The sequence below is a fragment of the Muntiacus reevesi genome, chromosome 16 (assembly GCF_963930625.1).
Source record: "Muntiacus reevesi chromosome 16, mMunRee1.1, whole genome shotgun sequence".
Classification (NCBI taxonomy): Eukaryota; Metazoa; Chordata; class Mammalia; order Artiodactyla; family Cervidae; genus Muntiacus; species Muntiacus reevesi.
This window is the reverse complement of record NC_089264.1, coordinates 25,158,859-25,174,104: the sequence shown is the minus strand read 5'-3', so window position 1 is coordinate 25,174,104 and position 15,246 is coordinate 25,158,859. Positions and strand designations below refer to the sequence as shown.

The 15,246-nt window shown below is 44.6% G+C and overlaps 1 protein-coding gene across 1 annotated transcript in view; it reads right to left on the bottom strand.

The window, feature by feature from the left end:
• Nucleotides 1-3,455: 3,455 nt before the first annotated feature.
• The window catches only part of TSPAN5 (tetraspanin 5), a 185,157-nt gene continuing 173,366 nt past the window's right edge, over nt 3,456-15,246 (bottom strand). The window contains exons 6-8 of the mRNA XM_065907460.1: nt 13,039-13,086; nt 12,825-12,941; nt 3,456-9,508 (exon numbers count right to left, since the gene is read on the bottom strand). Coding sequence (XP_065763532.1) covers nt 9,443-9,508; nt 12,825-12,941; nt 13,039-13,086 — 231 coding nt within the window. The 3' untranslated portion in view covers nt 3,456-9,442. The remainder of the gene's footprint in view (nt 9,509-12,824; nt 12,942-13,038; nt 13,087-15,246) is intronic.

Genomic DNA, 15,246 nt, shown 5'->3' with positions numbered 1-15,246 from the left:
CCAGAAACAAAGATCTGTTTATCCTCCTTTGACTTGCTCAAAGTCTCAGCCTGGTCTGGGTGCTAGAGACAGTGGTTCCCAATTCCATGGAATAGCGATGTCAAGTAAGTTTGAATGTGGTGAGTTCTCCCAGAGAGGATGCTGCAAGACCACATCTTGGTGGGCTTAACAGAGTTCTGAGGGGACCTCCCTGAGAAAGCTCATTTAAGTGAGGTCTGGGGGAGAAGAGCAGGTCGACCTTTTTCATCTTTGCAACCTTTATGTGATGTAGGCATGATTATCTCCATCTTATGAGGCAGGCACTGATGATTGGAGAGAGAAGGCTACAGCCACACTCTCATCAGTGGCCAAAGCTCTGGGTCCAACCAGCACACACTGTCTGTGACTTTCTTATTTTGCTACACATGGACTAAAGCAACTTAAAGAACTTTTCCACTGAGTAAGACTATATGATATCCATCAGGCTCAGGAAGTGACCAGCCTCCTAGGGTCTCCATAGAGACTGAGCTATTAAGGCACATGTTCCACTGCCCTGTTCAACTCCAGTTCTTTCCACAACAGAGTCAATAAAAGAATCAACATCTCCTCCAGGCTTTGCTCTGCCCTGCGGTGGGAGGAATGCGCCCTGCCTTACTCTTTGTTCTTGTTTTAATACCTCCTGCTCTCCCCTTCTCTTGCTCTAGAATTCAGTATTAATAGAATGTTTGATATACATAAGGCTCAAAATGTGCACTCAGCAGAAAACATGCTTTTAAATCCTTTGATCTAGTCATTCCAGGCTATTAGGACTCAGTGTTCGGCACTCAGTTGTGTCCTATTCTTTGCAACCCCATGGACTGTAGCCTGCCAGGCTCCTCCGTCCATGGGATTCTCTAGGCAAGAATACTGGAGTGAGTTGCCATGCCCTCCTCCAGGGGATCTTCCCAACCCAGGGATCAAACCATGGTCCCCCACACTGCAGGCAGATTCTTTACCATCTGACCCACCACGGTATCTATGTGCAAAGTATAAGATATGTATAAGAAAGTTCACTGTAATGTTATTTAATTGGGAAGAGTTTAAATTTCTAATATTATGGGTTGATTAATTTAAATTATAGTTTATCTGCATCAGGAGTTCTCAAACTTTTTGGTCTCAGGATCCCTTTATAATGGCTTAAGCCCCTGAAGAGTTTTTGTGTATGTGGGTTATTTCCATGAATATTTACTATATTAGAAATTAAAAGGGAGAAATAGTTAAACAGAAAAATACACACACATTCCATTAGCTGTCAGAGTGATATCATATCATCATGTAGTCTCTGAAAAATGCTACTGTATACTCGGAAACAAGGTACCGGAAAGGGAAATGATGTCCTATCATACTATGAAAAATTTGGAGCTTGTGGACTTGAGAGGGTCTTGGGAAGCTCCCAAATTCTCTTCACCACGTCTTGTGGACCCTTGATCGATACAATAGACTAGTATATAGAGCATAGTAAATTTAAAATGTTATTGTATAAAATATTCACTGATATTGAAAATGCTGTTTTTTAAAAAGTAGACTAAAGAACAGTATAAACAGTATTATACAGTTTTAAACAAACATGAAAGTAATGGAAAGACATACAGTAACATAGCTCTAGATGGTGTAAACCAGCATAGGCCTCTAGGTGGTGAAAATACAGGTAATTTCTTTTTCTGTTTTCTTGTGTTTTCTGCATTATTTTGTAAACAAAATAAAATGTATTTAACAAAGATATCCATATTGCCATGTATAATCACCCTTTATTTTCCTACCCAGACCTGAAAATTTCAGTTTAGTAAAGATTGAGGGCAGGAGGAGAAGGGGACGACAGAGGATGAGATGGTTGGATGGCATCATCGACTCAGCAGACAGGAGTTGGAGTAAACTCTGGGAGTTGGTGATAGACAGGGAGGCCTGGCGTGCTGCAGTCCAAGGGGTCGCAAAGAGTTGGACACGACTGAGTGACTGAACTGAACTTTGAGGAAAGATCTCAACCAGCAATATCAACATGATAGTTATTTTGCACAGCTCTACATAAGGCCTACCTCTAGACTGTCCTTGCCTCACCAAGTGTGTTCTGCAGATGACATCCACGTCCCCTGGGAGTCTGCAGAGCCTCAGATTCTCTAGTCCCATTCCAGACCAGCTAAATCAGACCCAGATAATTTACTTTTACTTTTTCTGTTGTTATTTTTTTGATCACAACACACAGCTTGTGGGATGTCAGTTCCCCGACCAGGGACTGAACCCAGGCCACGGCAGTGAAAGCCCAGAATCCCATCCACTAGGCCACCAGAGAACCCCCAAATCCAGACACTTTAGATCCGAGTAAAGTAAGGCCCAGGTGATTTAAGTGTATAAAGCTTGAGACATCCTGGTGGCATGTTCGAACCACCTGGACGCTTTAAAACAGGGATGGGGAGGGGCTGCACAGGGGCTTCTTTACAGGTCTTGGGTGATCCTAACGGTAACTAGAGCTGAGCACCGCCACGGAACACACAAACTCCAACCTCTGCCGGCTTCAGGGCAATGTCCCCTACTGCCACACGGCAGCTCCATGCCAGCCCCCAGGTCACAGAGATTTCAGAGGGATGGTGCAACTAGATGGAGGAAAACGGTGGATTTCAGAACAGGGATAAAATATGGCACTTCCCATGGCCTGCAGAGCTCTAATGCTGCTTGACTTGCCAGCTTGCAAAGTTATGGTCACTCCTTTAGAAGGCCTGGGGTGTTACAAAAAACTCACTACTGCCTCCCACAAAATGCTTTGATAGACAAGTCTGATTTTTTAAACAGATTTTTAAATTCTGGATCAGATGGCAGGGGGTTTGCAACTGCAGACACTGTCCAGCTTTACCCAAAATTCTACTTTGCATCAGTTACCTCCTCATTCAAACCCATCTCCACAATTACCGACCCAAGTCATGCAGCAAGTTTTTGAGTGCCCAGCATGGGCCAGAGACTGGCCACAATTCCTGGACTCTTGGTACCTGAACTTCTCGTGGCTTATCCAGGCTTCTCCCCTCTTCTGGAAGCTCCAGGGCCTCCCCATATCCCTAGCAGCACTCACCTCCTCATTGCTGCCCTGGAGTCTCTTCCTGCGCTCTCCCTCAGGGGCCTGGCTCAGGCCTCTCGTCTTCTGCTGGGCCTGCTTCCATTAGCCTGCGTTCCTCCCATCTCAGCAGCACCACCTCGGTAAGCTCTTGGTGAAGTCTGTATTTTCCACAAGTGTGGTTTTATTCTTTCAGTTTACATTTCCTCGAAAATGCATGCAGAGTGCTTACAGCAAAGTGCCTGGAACACAGTAAACTTGCAGTAAATGTCACCTCTTATTTCAAGGCTTGGAATAGCACACACACCTGGTAGCTGGCTGCCTGCATGGGTTGGTGAGTTAGTGGGCTGATTTGGCCACAAAGTAACAAGACTAAAGAAAGCACTGTCGTGGATATCAACTGTTTTATTTATAAGACTTTAATTCCTCTTACAAGTTGAATTTAAGATGGTTTACTTCAAAGAAATACATACAGCAGTGTGATCACTTTTAATCATCATGTAACAAAACATTGCTTATGTCTCAAATGTCCCACAAAACACATCAAAGCTATTTTCAAAGAGCTTAAAGCGTATACAGAGAGCAAGTCCCAAGTCGGGTATGTCCATTCAAATAATAAGACCCACATACATGTTCTATACATTTCCATCCTGAAAGCCAGCAATAGGTGCTCAGACTCTTACTAGCTTCCTAGAAACTACTGAAGCAAAATGCCACAAAGCAGATGGCTTAAACTATGGAGATTTATTGTCTCATAACTCTGGAGGCTAAAAGTCCAAAGTCAAGGTGTTGGCATGACTGGTTCCCTCTGCAGGCTCCGGGGAAGAATCAGGCACGGGCCTCTCTCCTGGTTTCCGGTGACTCGTCGCCCGTCTTCAGTATTCCTTGCCTTACAGATGCATTGCCCAATCTCCGCCTTCATGTTCACATGGCATTCTCCTGTGTACATCTGTGTCCAAATTTCCCATTTATATAAAGACAATAACCGACCGGAGTGGGAACCCACCCAGCATGACCTTATCACACTATGGGGTCCTGAAGGTTAGCGTGTCACATGAATTTTTGGAAGACACGGTTCAATCTGTAACAAACTCCTAAAACACAAGACACAGTCGGGAACACTCCACCAGACTTCACAGCCCTTAAAACCAAGGTTGCAGATTCTCAGATCAAAGTGAACGCCAAGTGGTGATCCACAGGGGTGCTTTCAGAGGAAATATTCATACAGGGAATGTCTAATCCTTGTTTCAGGAGCGTTGTTTGTTTTGAAGAGGAACTGAGATGCAGGTCAGGACCCTGGGGGCCACAGAAACCTGAGTGCCAGTGGGGAGCAGGGGAAAGGATTAAAGTTCAGCACACCTCTCCTCCTTGGTGGGCATTCTGACAGAGGCAGTGCCTCCTGCCCGCAGATTAGCATTTTCAGCCCATCCGCCACCCCGTCTATAAACAATGTCTGAGCCTAGGCAGCAGGGCAGGGCCCAGCTTCGACCTGTACGCATTGCCGCAGTGCCCCGGAAACTTTCAGCAGCATCAGGACTTAGATGGTGAAGGGAGCTGAACACCTGCCCCCTGACTTTCCAAAAGCAGCTCTGTCATTTTCACGAATGTCAAAGGCATAAAACACCTACCCACTCCCAGCAAGCAACATATGGCTGTACACCCTCAAGTTCCTCCAAAGAGCTAGTGCCTCTGAGCAGACTGCGGTCACTCTTCCAGCTTGTCAGGAGCGCTTTTACACGATCGCCACTAGAGGGCAGGCTATTAAAACGTTCCTTTCAAACGAGAGGCTCTGCAAAAGCAAAAGCTAACACAAGCTGACGAGTTGCACATTTTAAAAGGTGGCTTTCGAGCTGGCCCTCTCGCACACGAACTGCAACTACACAGCCAATGAAGAGCAACAGCATGCAAACCGCTACCTGTTTCTATGCTAGCGTTTGCTTTTTGGAGTAGCTTTACAGCATAAAGTCCAGGAACTAACCTGCTCTTCCTTCAGCTTTTCTACTGTTGGGAGTTCCTGGAAGTGAAGGGGTAAATTGCATTGGCCAGGACAGCCCCTGAGGAGCTTGCTTTGGGCTACAGGAAATCAGGATGGACTCACTCGGGCATCCCTCCCCTTGGAGGCCAAACTTACACAAGAACTACTCAGCATGCTACTGCTGCTAAGTCGCTTCAGTCGTCTCCGACTCTGTGCGACCCCATAGACGGCAGCCCACCAGGCTCCACCGTCCCTGGGGTTCTCCAGGCAAGAACACTGGAGTGAGTTGCCATTTCCTTCTCCAATCCCCCCAGAGAAGCTGTATTCAATTAATTATTCAATTAACTGTATAAGCTGTATTCCTTAACTAAGTCTTGAAAACTATAAGCTTACAAACTCTTTTGTGGCAAACTCTTTCAAAAAGAAAGGCTCAAATCTACAGATGCCTTTGGTCCCTGAGCAGTCTGGCCTCCCTTCTCTGACCCCTACCTCCAACCAGATACACCTGCCTTGTCTGTTGTCCCGCCTAGACTTTATCATGTCACCACAATAAGGCCAAGATAGAGTATTTCCAAACACTGCATTTTCCTTCTCATTCAAAGCTTAGGCTTCCTCCTCCTGAGAAGGCATCACAAGCAGCAGCCCCCTGGCCTCCCTGGAGAGAGCTGGCCACCAACCCTGAAGGCCAGTGTTTATGGAGAGGTTCCCAGTCCTTCCTTGGAGGTCTCCACAGGATCTCCCTAGAGGAGGAGGGCTTCGTGGAATAAATGACAAAAGAGCTGGGGAGGGCCTTGCCAGGTCCCTGGGCCCAGGGTTCTCATTGTTCAGCCCACCAGCTTCCCAGGGCTCTGGTCCAAGCCCTCTGGAAACAGGAAACTGCAGAATTAGTGCATCCCTGCCTGCTCTCCCCCGACCCCCATCCCCGCCAACCAACACACTGGGCACGGAGGAGGAAACCGGCTGCATGACAAGAAAAAGCCAAGCAATGCTTTTCAGCATCCCCTTGAGAAAAGGCTGGCAGGGGCCTGGAGCAGGAAGAAAGCTGAGAGAGGAGGAGAGGTTTATTCTTTGTGAGGAAAACAAGGAGGAGAAAGAACAAGGAAAGGCACTTCTTTTTCAAGTGCTTCATGACATGAAATTCTACTTTTGAATTCCTGCTTTCATTAAAAAAACTGTATTAGATATTTGTAAATCACAGAAGGAAATGATATTTGTGCGCAACTGGTCAAACAAGAGAGATAAAGACAAATCCAATAATCATCCTCCAATGTCTATCTACCAAACTTGGAAGAAACTTCCTGTAAGTTCTAAGCTTTGTAGACAAAGCATCTTTTTTACTTCTGAGCTGTGACATTTCTCCTTTGTTGGCCTAGAGTTTGCTCTGAACAAAGAGGTCCAATTACCTCACATGTACACATAATCTCTACAGCACAGCTAAGAAAACTCAAGAAATGTGAATTGGTTATCTCCAGTTACCCCTGATAAATTTCCTCATAGCCATAATAACAAAACAACATTGTCTCAAATATCCAGAGAAGTGACCTACACTGTTTCTCAGACAAGTACTGGAACACAGTGTCAAGGTCTGAGAATACTGTATGAATCTTCGATTTTTATTTTCTTTTGATCTTTGAAAAAAGTCTTTAGTAGTTTGCAAGACAGAAGCCTTCTGCAGAGATAGTTTACAATGAAAGGATATTTATGAATATGCTGGTATTTTAATCTTAAAAACTCAGGTGGGTTTTTAAGAATCCTGCTCTAAGGGACTGCTAGAAATTATTTTCCCATAAAAAGCTTGTGAATATTATTAAGATTTACCTAGGTCTATGGGTCCTAAATCCTATTGTGTGTTAAATTTTCATGGGAGTTTCTTAAAAAAATACAAGCTCTGACTCCCACTCCAGGATTGCGAGGGGCAAAGCCTGATCTGTATTCTGCATGGTCCCCACGTGATGGTGATTGCAAACAGTGATTTCAGAGACAGATTTCCTACATCCTCAGTTCTGCCCCATCTCTCATTAGTCTGCGTCCAGCAGCACAAAGGACCTTTCCTTCCCCAGACACAAAATGTTCCCTCTCTCTTTTTTCCCTCTGAGAGAACCTGGTCAGAGGGATGCCTTGACAAGTGTCTTTCCCAGTCTGAAAGTTCACCTGGAAACTTGTCAAAAATGCACATTCTCAAGCTCCATCCAAGACCCACTAAATGAGAAATTCTGGGGATGTGGCAAACCCAGTAATCTGTGTGCTAACAAGCTTTCCAGGAGATTCCAATGCATGCTAACGTCTGATCACCATTGGATTACAGAATTTCACAACCACAAGAGAGAATGAAGACAGGTAGAACTCCATGTAAGGTATAACCAAGTTTATTAATGACAGCCTTTATTACAACCACTCTCAAGTGTAAAAAAAAAAAAAAAAAGTGATTAAGAACTCGGACTTGCTGTTTGGCCTTTTACTGGATGTGCCAAAGGGTGGGAAGCTGGCCTGATTCTGAATCAACTGGTCAGGTGGAGTTCACTGGAGAATGAATGAGGTAACAAACAAGACAAGAGTGCCAACCAGAGGGCTCAAGTCTTCTCCAGGTTTGAGTGACAATCAATATGGAATGACAACAGCGGTGGGGACAGACATGAGATAAAATCATCTCACAGCCAGGATATGGAATGAACATCTCTTAACTACACAGAGACACAAACACACACATGCAGAGTCATACACACCTTAACTCTGGAGACTAGATTTTCAAAGAATTTTTGTCCTTTCTCTGAGCAGACGGACACGTTCATCAGCCACGGCAATGCAACATGGGGCCAAAATGGAAAACCTTGCTAAGTTTCCACAAGCTACGCTAGCTCGCTGCCCAGTTCTGTGTGGGCAAATGTGTCATCACTGTGATACATGCCTGTGGTTTTCCCACAGACTAATATCTGCTCCCCGGGGTAGGGGACATCCTGACACCAGTTAGGATTAAACTCTGGGGGCAAAACTCGTCCCCCACAGCTGGAGTGGGGACAGGGCAGACGGCAGTTTCTACAAGTGTCTCCCACCTCATCAGAGAACTTTCTCTCGGCCGATCAGCGCTCTCTTGAGACATCTGTGCTTTTTCTCCGTCCTGCTGGTGAGTCGGCGCAGAGGACAGAAGCAGCTCTGGTCTCAACCTCTGGTTTTGTTTTTTCTTGTTGTTTCATAAAAACAAATGAAAACCAGAAGAAAAAACCATCAGAAGCTTTTGACTCCGCCAACACCATTTCAGAACTGGGCTTAATGCGATTCCAAGAGAAAGGGGGAGCCTGCAGAAGAGGCCATGACGACAGAGCGACATGGAGCAGAGACTGATTCCACAGACACACCTGGGACGCCCAGCTGGCCCCTCCCCAGACGGGCAGGACACGCCACTCAAGGCTGCGGACCCCACGAGATAAATGCCGACAGAAGAACGTTTATAAAGGCTTGTAGGAGAGACGGCATGAAAAGGAGCTGGTGGATTCAGATTCACAGGTCATGCAGAGATTATATAAAAAATTAATATTTGAGCTGAGTAAAAAAAAAATCTAAAATGTAAGAGAAACTGTATCATAGCTTTCACTTCTGGAAGACAAAAAAAGGGGGGAGGGCCACAACAAAACAAAGCCCCAGAGTATTCCAGAGTTTCAAAAAAACCCGATAACTAATTTGGTGGGCTGCAGTATTCACTACCTCTTTTTCTCCTTGGATTTCATTGATAAAGCTCAGGCCTACTTACAGAAAAGATCTGTCCTGCTAGAATTCGGCATCGTGAAATGTTCCAAAGCCCCTGCTCAGCGCACAGGGAATACACAACTTCTACAAGGACACGCTCCAGGAGAGACCAGATGAGTCCACCCAAGCTCCTTGTCGAATGCGGTCACAAGATGGGAACCCAAAGGCAAGCTGTTCTCTTCCTGGGAGGATGGTTGTTAACAGTTCCTTGAAACGTACAGTGAAGGGATGCTGAAAACACACCCCTCCCAGGTAAGGGGCTGAGTCTCAGAAACGACACACCTCCTCAGGCCGTAACACAGAAGACAGCCTTCCCACCACCGAAGCAGGGACAAGACTCTTCCACAAACTCAGTACATCTGGCTCCCCCACCCTCCCTTTTTTTTTTTCCATTTGGTAAGTATCCAACCTTCCAGAAATTCATGGCTACAGTAGAGATTCATGGCGCAAAGACTTTCATACTGGTTATTTTTTTAATTCTGTCAGTGAGCAGCATTTCCCAGTTTACCTCCCCCCGCAAGAAAACTAAGTTCTTGGCAGCTCCATCAGTTGGGATTGCGGGATGCCTCTGAGATCAGAGTCCGTGCAGCATGGGTATCAGGTGGGCGCACTGGAGGGTCAGGAAGGCTGGGTCTGTCCAGTGTCTGGAAGTGGCTGTAGCAGGCGCTCTACCAGCTAGCCCTGACAGCCTCGATATCACTCACCAGGTTCTGGGCCAGGCAGATCCCGAAGATCTGAGAAAGGGGAGAAAGGTGTCAAATGGCGGAAGGTTTAGGCTTTGTTGGCTACTGAATCCTATTTTTTTTTTAAATCTTTGATTTTCAAAATTGAGATAGAATTCGCATCCCACAGAATTCATCCTTTTAAAGTGTATAATGTAGCGATTCTCAGTACATTCATGAGAATGTGCAACCATCACCACACTATCTTAATCCAAAACATTTTCATTATCCCCCAAAGAAATTCTGTACCCCGGGACAGTCACTCCACCCGCCCCCTCATCCTAGCAGTCCTAGAAATCACTAAGCTATTTTCTGTCTCTGCAGATTTGCTTATTTTGACATAGAACTAGAATCATATAATATATGGCCTTTGTGTTGGTCTGCTTTCATGGAGTGAAATGTCTTCAAAGTTCATCCATGTTGCAACATCAGTTTGATTCTTTTGATGGCTGAATAATGTTCCATTATATGGATAAACTTCATTTTGTTTATCCATTCATCAGATGATGGATATATGGATGGTTTCCACTTTTTGGCTATTGCAAATACTGCTGCTATGAACATGGGTGTACAAGTTTTTGGGTAAACATGCTTTCATTACTTTGGGGCACATACCTAGGAGCAGAACTGCTGAGTCATATGGTTACTCTAATTTTCTAATGAACTAGCAAATTGTTTTCCAAAGATACTGTGTCCATTTCATTCCCTTTAGTGATGTTTGAGGGTTCCAATTTCTCTACATCCTAACCAGTTCTTATTAATGTTTGTCTTTATTATAGCCAACCTAGTATGTGTGAAGTGGTATCTCACTGTGGTTCTGAATTTCTCTAATAATTAACGATGTCACTACAAAGGGCTAATGTGTATCTTCAGGGTAATGTCTATTCAAATCCTTTGCTCACCTTTAAATTGGGTTTATCTTCTTTTATAGTTGAGTTGTTCTTTATACATCCTATACACAGGACCTTTATCAGAGCTACTGATATGTAAATTTTTTTCTCCCTTTTTTTTTTTTTTTTTTTTTACCACTTACTAAGTTTTATTTTTTTCTCTCAACTGTGACATTCTAAATAATTTCCAAATAACGAATTTTTAGCTTTTTAAAAAATATTTTTTCATTGATTGATTTTTTTTTTCTCTTTTTATTTTTTCTTTCTTATTTATTTTTTTTTTCAGTGGGTTTTGTTGTACATTGATATGAATCAGTCATAGAGTTACACGTATTCCCCATCCCGATCCCCCCTCCCACCTCCCTCTCCACCTGATTCCTCTGGGTCTTCCCAGCCCACCAGGCCCGAGCACTTGTCTCATGCATCCAACCTGGGCTGGTGATCTGTTTCACCATAGATAATATACATGCTGTTCTTTCGAAACATCCCACCCTCACCTTCTCCCACAGAGTTCACAAGTCTGTTCTGTACTTCTGTGTCCTTTTTTCTGTTTTGCATATAGGGTTATCATTACCATCTTTCTAAATTCCATATATATGTGTTAGTATGCTGTAATGTTCTTTATCTTTCTGGCTTACTTCACTCTGTATAATGGGCTCCAGTTTCATCCATCTCATTAGAACTGATTCAAATGAATTCTTTTTAATGGCTGAGTAATATTCCATGGTGTATATGTACCACAGCTTCCTTATCCATTCGTCTGCTGATGGGCATCTAGGTTGCTTCCATGTCATGGCTATTATAAACAGTGCTGCGCTGAACATTGGGGTGCATGTGTCTCTTTCAGATCTGGATTCCTCAGTGTGTATGCCCAGGAGTGGGATTGCTGGGTCATATGGCAGTTCTATTTCCAGTTTTTTAAGGAATCTCCACACTGTTCTCCATAGTGGCTGTACTAGTTTGCATTCCCACCAACAGTGTGAGAGGGTTCCCTTTTCTCCACACCCTCTCCAGCATTTATTGTTTGTAGACTTTTGGATAGCAGCCATCCTGACTGGCGTGTAATGGTACCTCATTGTGGTTTTGATTTGCATTTCTCTAATAATGAGTGATGTTGAGCATCTTTTCATGTGTTCGTTAGCCATCTGTATGTCTTCTTTGGAGAAATGTCTGTTTAGTTCTTTGGCCCAGTATGTAAATTTTTTTCTCCCATTTTGTGGGCTTTCTTTTCACTGTCTTGTGTCATTTTCAGCACAAAAGGTTTTAATTTCGATGAAGTCCAATTTATCCACTCTTTGATTGCTTGTGCTTTTAGCATCATATCTAAGAAAACTGTCTAATTCAATATCACAAAGATTTACACCTATACTGTCTTCTAAAACTTTTATAGCTTTACCTTTTACATTTAGGTATTTGATCAGTTCTGAGTTAATTTTTATATGTGATTAGGGATCCAAACACAGTCTTTTGTATAAACAGTTAGCCCAGCATCATTTGCTGAAAATACCATTCTTTCCCCATTGAATGGTCTTGGTTCCCTGGTCAAAAAAAGTCATTTGACCATAGACTAGAGGCTTTTTTTGAATTTTCAGTTCTATTCCACTAAACTATATGTCCAGCCATATGCCAGTATACACTATCTTGATTACTGTAGCTTTGTCGGAAGTTTTGAATTGGGAAGTATGAATTCTCCAACCCAGTGCTTTTTAAAGTGTGTTTTGTTATTCTGGGTCCCTTGAATTTCCACATGAATTGTAGGATCAGCTTGTCCCTTTCTGCAAATAAGTCAGTTGTCATTTTGGCAGAGGCAGCACTGAATCTTGTAAATCAATTTGGGGAGTATCGCCACCTTAACAATATTAAGTCTTCCAATCTGTGATGATGGATGACTTTCCATTTATGCAGGTCTTCTTTAATTTCTTTCAACCATTATGCCTCATTTGTGGCCCTCTCAGTTGAAAGTATCACATCTCCACAGGAAGAAAAGCCCAGTTCTTGGGCTTCCCAGGAGGAAAAGTGGGTGCTCCCTTCCCTTCCCAGCACTTTGGAAAGATGATCCAGAGACAGAAAGGAGTAAAGAGTGTCTGAGAAACTCCAAAAAGTCTTAGCCTGGCCACGGCTCACCATCTGACCTTTTCTGTCTGATCAACTGTCACAATGCCACATCACTAAACCCATGGCTATTGGCTGGAAAGCCAGAAGGCAAATAGTGACCCCAGCAACTTTTCCATCTTGAAAAGGAAGAAAGGTTCCCTAAAGTCTTTTGGGATAGTAGCATCTGAAATCAGAGCCTTAACAAAATACAAACCAAAGAGAGTTGAGGTTTGCTCCCCGGCCCTCCCAGGTGTCTTAACAACTGTGACGTGTGGGGACTAGGCAAAGCGTCTGGCCTGGTGAGGGCTCTCCCCGGGTACCGTCGCCCATGACAGCCATCTTACCTGTAGCAAGGCAATGCCTATGAAAATACCAGCCACAATGGTTAAGTTGTCCTGCAACCACTTCTCAAACTGGGGCACACAGCCTTTCGTGTAGATGACAATCTGCTGATCGACTTCCTTCACAAGGGAAGAGGAGAGGCACAGCGTCACCACGCAAATTCAAAAGCTCCTCCAACACCCTTTGTACTAAGCGACAAGATGGGATTCCACTTACTGGTTTTTGCCTGGCATCATAGCCACACTGCGTGTTGATGACATCTTCCTGGTGGAGAAAAGAAACAGAAAACTGAAACTCACTCTTGCCAGACAGAAAGTCCATCCACGGTCAGCAGAAGACCCCTGCTAAATGTTGGTCATAAAATGTTTATTTGGGCACACAGACGCCCCAGGCACCGTGTTAAACACTTTCATACAAAATCCCATGGAATTATTACAACATTCCACAGGAGGTATTAAATAATCCTTCCTTTCCAAATGAGGAAAACTGAGACTCAGGAAATAACAGAAAGACTAGCAATTCCATTACATGGGAGTCTCTGAATTCAAGGTTGATAACCTCAAGAAGCTTATGGGTTTAGGGAACTGAAGACAGATAAAAACCACAGTTAAAAGTTTCTTCTAATGACTTTCATAATGATTATCTCCATTTATGCTCTTCAGTGGGGAATTCTATTTTTGAATCTTTATACTAGTATACTGGGCTTTCTGGTGGCTCAGACAGTAAAGAATCTACCTGCAATGCAGGAGACCAAGGTTTGATCCCTGGGTCAGGAAGATTCCCTGGAGAAAGGAATGGCAACTCACTCCATTTTTCCAGGCTATTCTTGCCTGGAAAATTCCATGGACAGAGAAGCCTGGCGGGCTACAGTCCATGGGGTCACAAGTGTCAGACATGACCAAGTGTCTAAGATATAATACATGCACTTGTGTATTGTTTAAATGGTTTTTCCACGAGAACAAGTCATTTTGATAATTAAAGCAATGCCCTGACCACACGTGTGTGTATAGGCACCCCGACATCTCACAGGCCTGAGAAGAAACGTGGGTTCCGCTGTCTCAGGTTGGTTTATGTTTCTCCTCTGCAGGGCATGTGGTGGATTTTACTAGCTTAGCATTTATGGAATGAGACATCTTGTCCCAAAGGATCTGCAATTGAAAGGGGGTGCATCTTCTGAGAATTTTCAGAATTCTGCTGGAATATTCACTCAGGGCAGAGGCAGGAGACAGACAGAGCACAGCTGTGTCTGCTGCCTGGGCAGGCGCCCTGGGCTCTGTGCTGGGCACTCTCTTGCCTCCCAGCCCACCCAGGGGAAAGGAGAAGTGAGCTGGGGAGGAAGGTTGGCTTTCCTGGGGAGGGTCCAGAGCACAGTCCTCACCAATTCTCAGCCTCCTTCAGACAAAGAGAACAGCCCAGACTGAGTCTGGGGACCATTGTCCTGAGACCATTGTCCCCTTCTCTCTTTTTTAAATTGAAGGATAGTTGATTTACAATATTATATTAGCTTCAGGGGCACAGCATAATGATTCAGTGTTTTTACAAATGAACAACGGCCCCTTTTAAAGAGCCCCGCACACCCCACCTTGCAGGGAAGAACCAGCCCCTGAACTCATCAGCACCCATGTGGCCCTGTCCCTGTAGGGAAGGGCGGGTCTGGGGGAGGACACCGGGGGGTTGACCAGTCAGAGAGAGGCTGAGGAGCAAGGAAGGGCCAAGGGCACCTTCTCTCTTACATTTACTGTTCTAACCCTCAATTCTGGCTTTTACACACAGCTGGGGAGCTACATTTCAAGCCATACTATGTATCAGACTTCCCTGATGGCTCAGACAAAAGAATCTGCCTGCAATGAGGGAGGTCTGGGTTCGATCCCTGGGTCAGGAAGATCTCCTGAAGAAGGGACTGGCAACCCACTCCAGTGTTCTTGCCTGGAGAATTCCATGGACAGAGGAGCCTGGCGGGCTACAGTCCATGGGGTCGCAAAGAGTCTGACTCAACTGAGACACATTCACTATACCAGACAAACAATTTGATTCAAAATATAATCAAACCCATAGTAAAGAGGGTGGCTCATGGACAGGTTTTCTAATTTTTCCTAAAATACAAACTGCAGTGACTGTCACCATTCTGGCCAAGAGTGTGGGCAGCCACAGTCTTCCTGCAGTGGTCTCATCCGAGCTTGTCTCAGACTATTCTCCTATTCCCAGGACTCCTTCAGACCTGAGTCAGCAAGAAAAGGCTCACTAACCCCAAGCAACGCAGTGCTTCCGTACAAGCCCGTCCTTCTCACAAGGAAGGAATACAGGCGATACGGGCAGCTGCCTGAGTTTAGGCTCGGCTCCATCACTTGCCAGCAGTGCAAGCCTGGGAAAGCTACTTAAACTTCACGGGCCTTCACCTGAAAAGGGAAGATAATGGTAGTATCT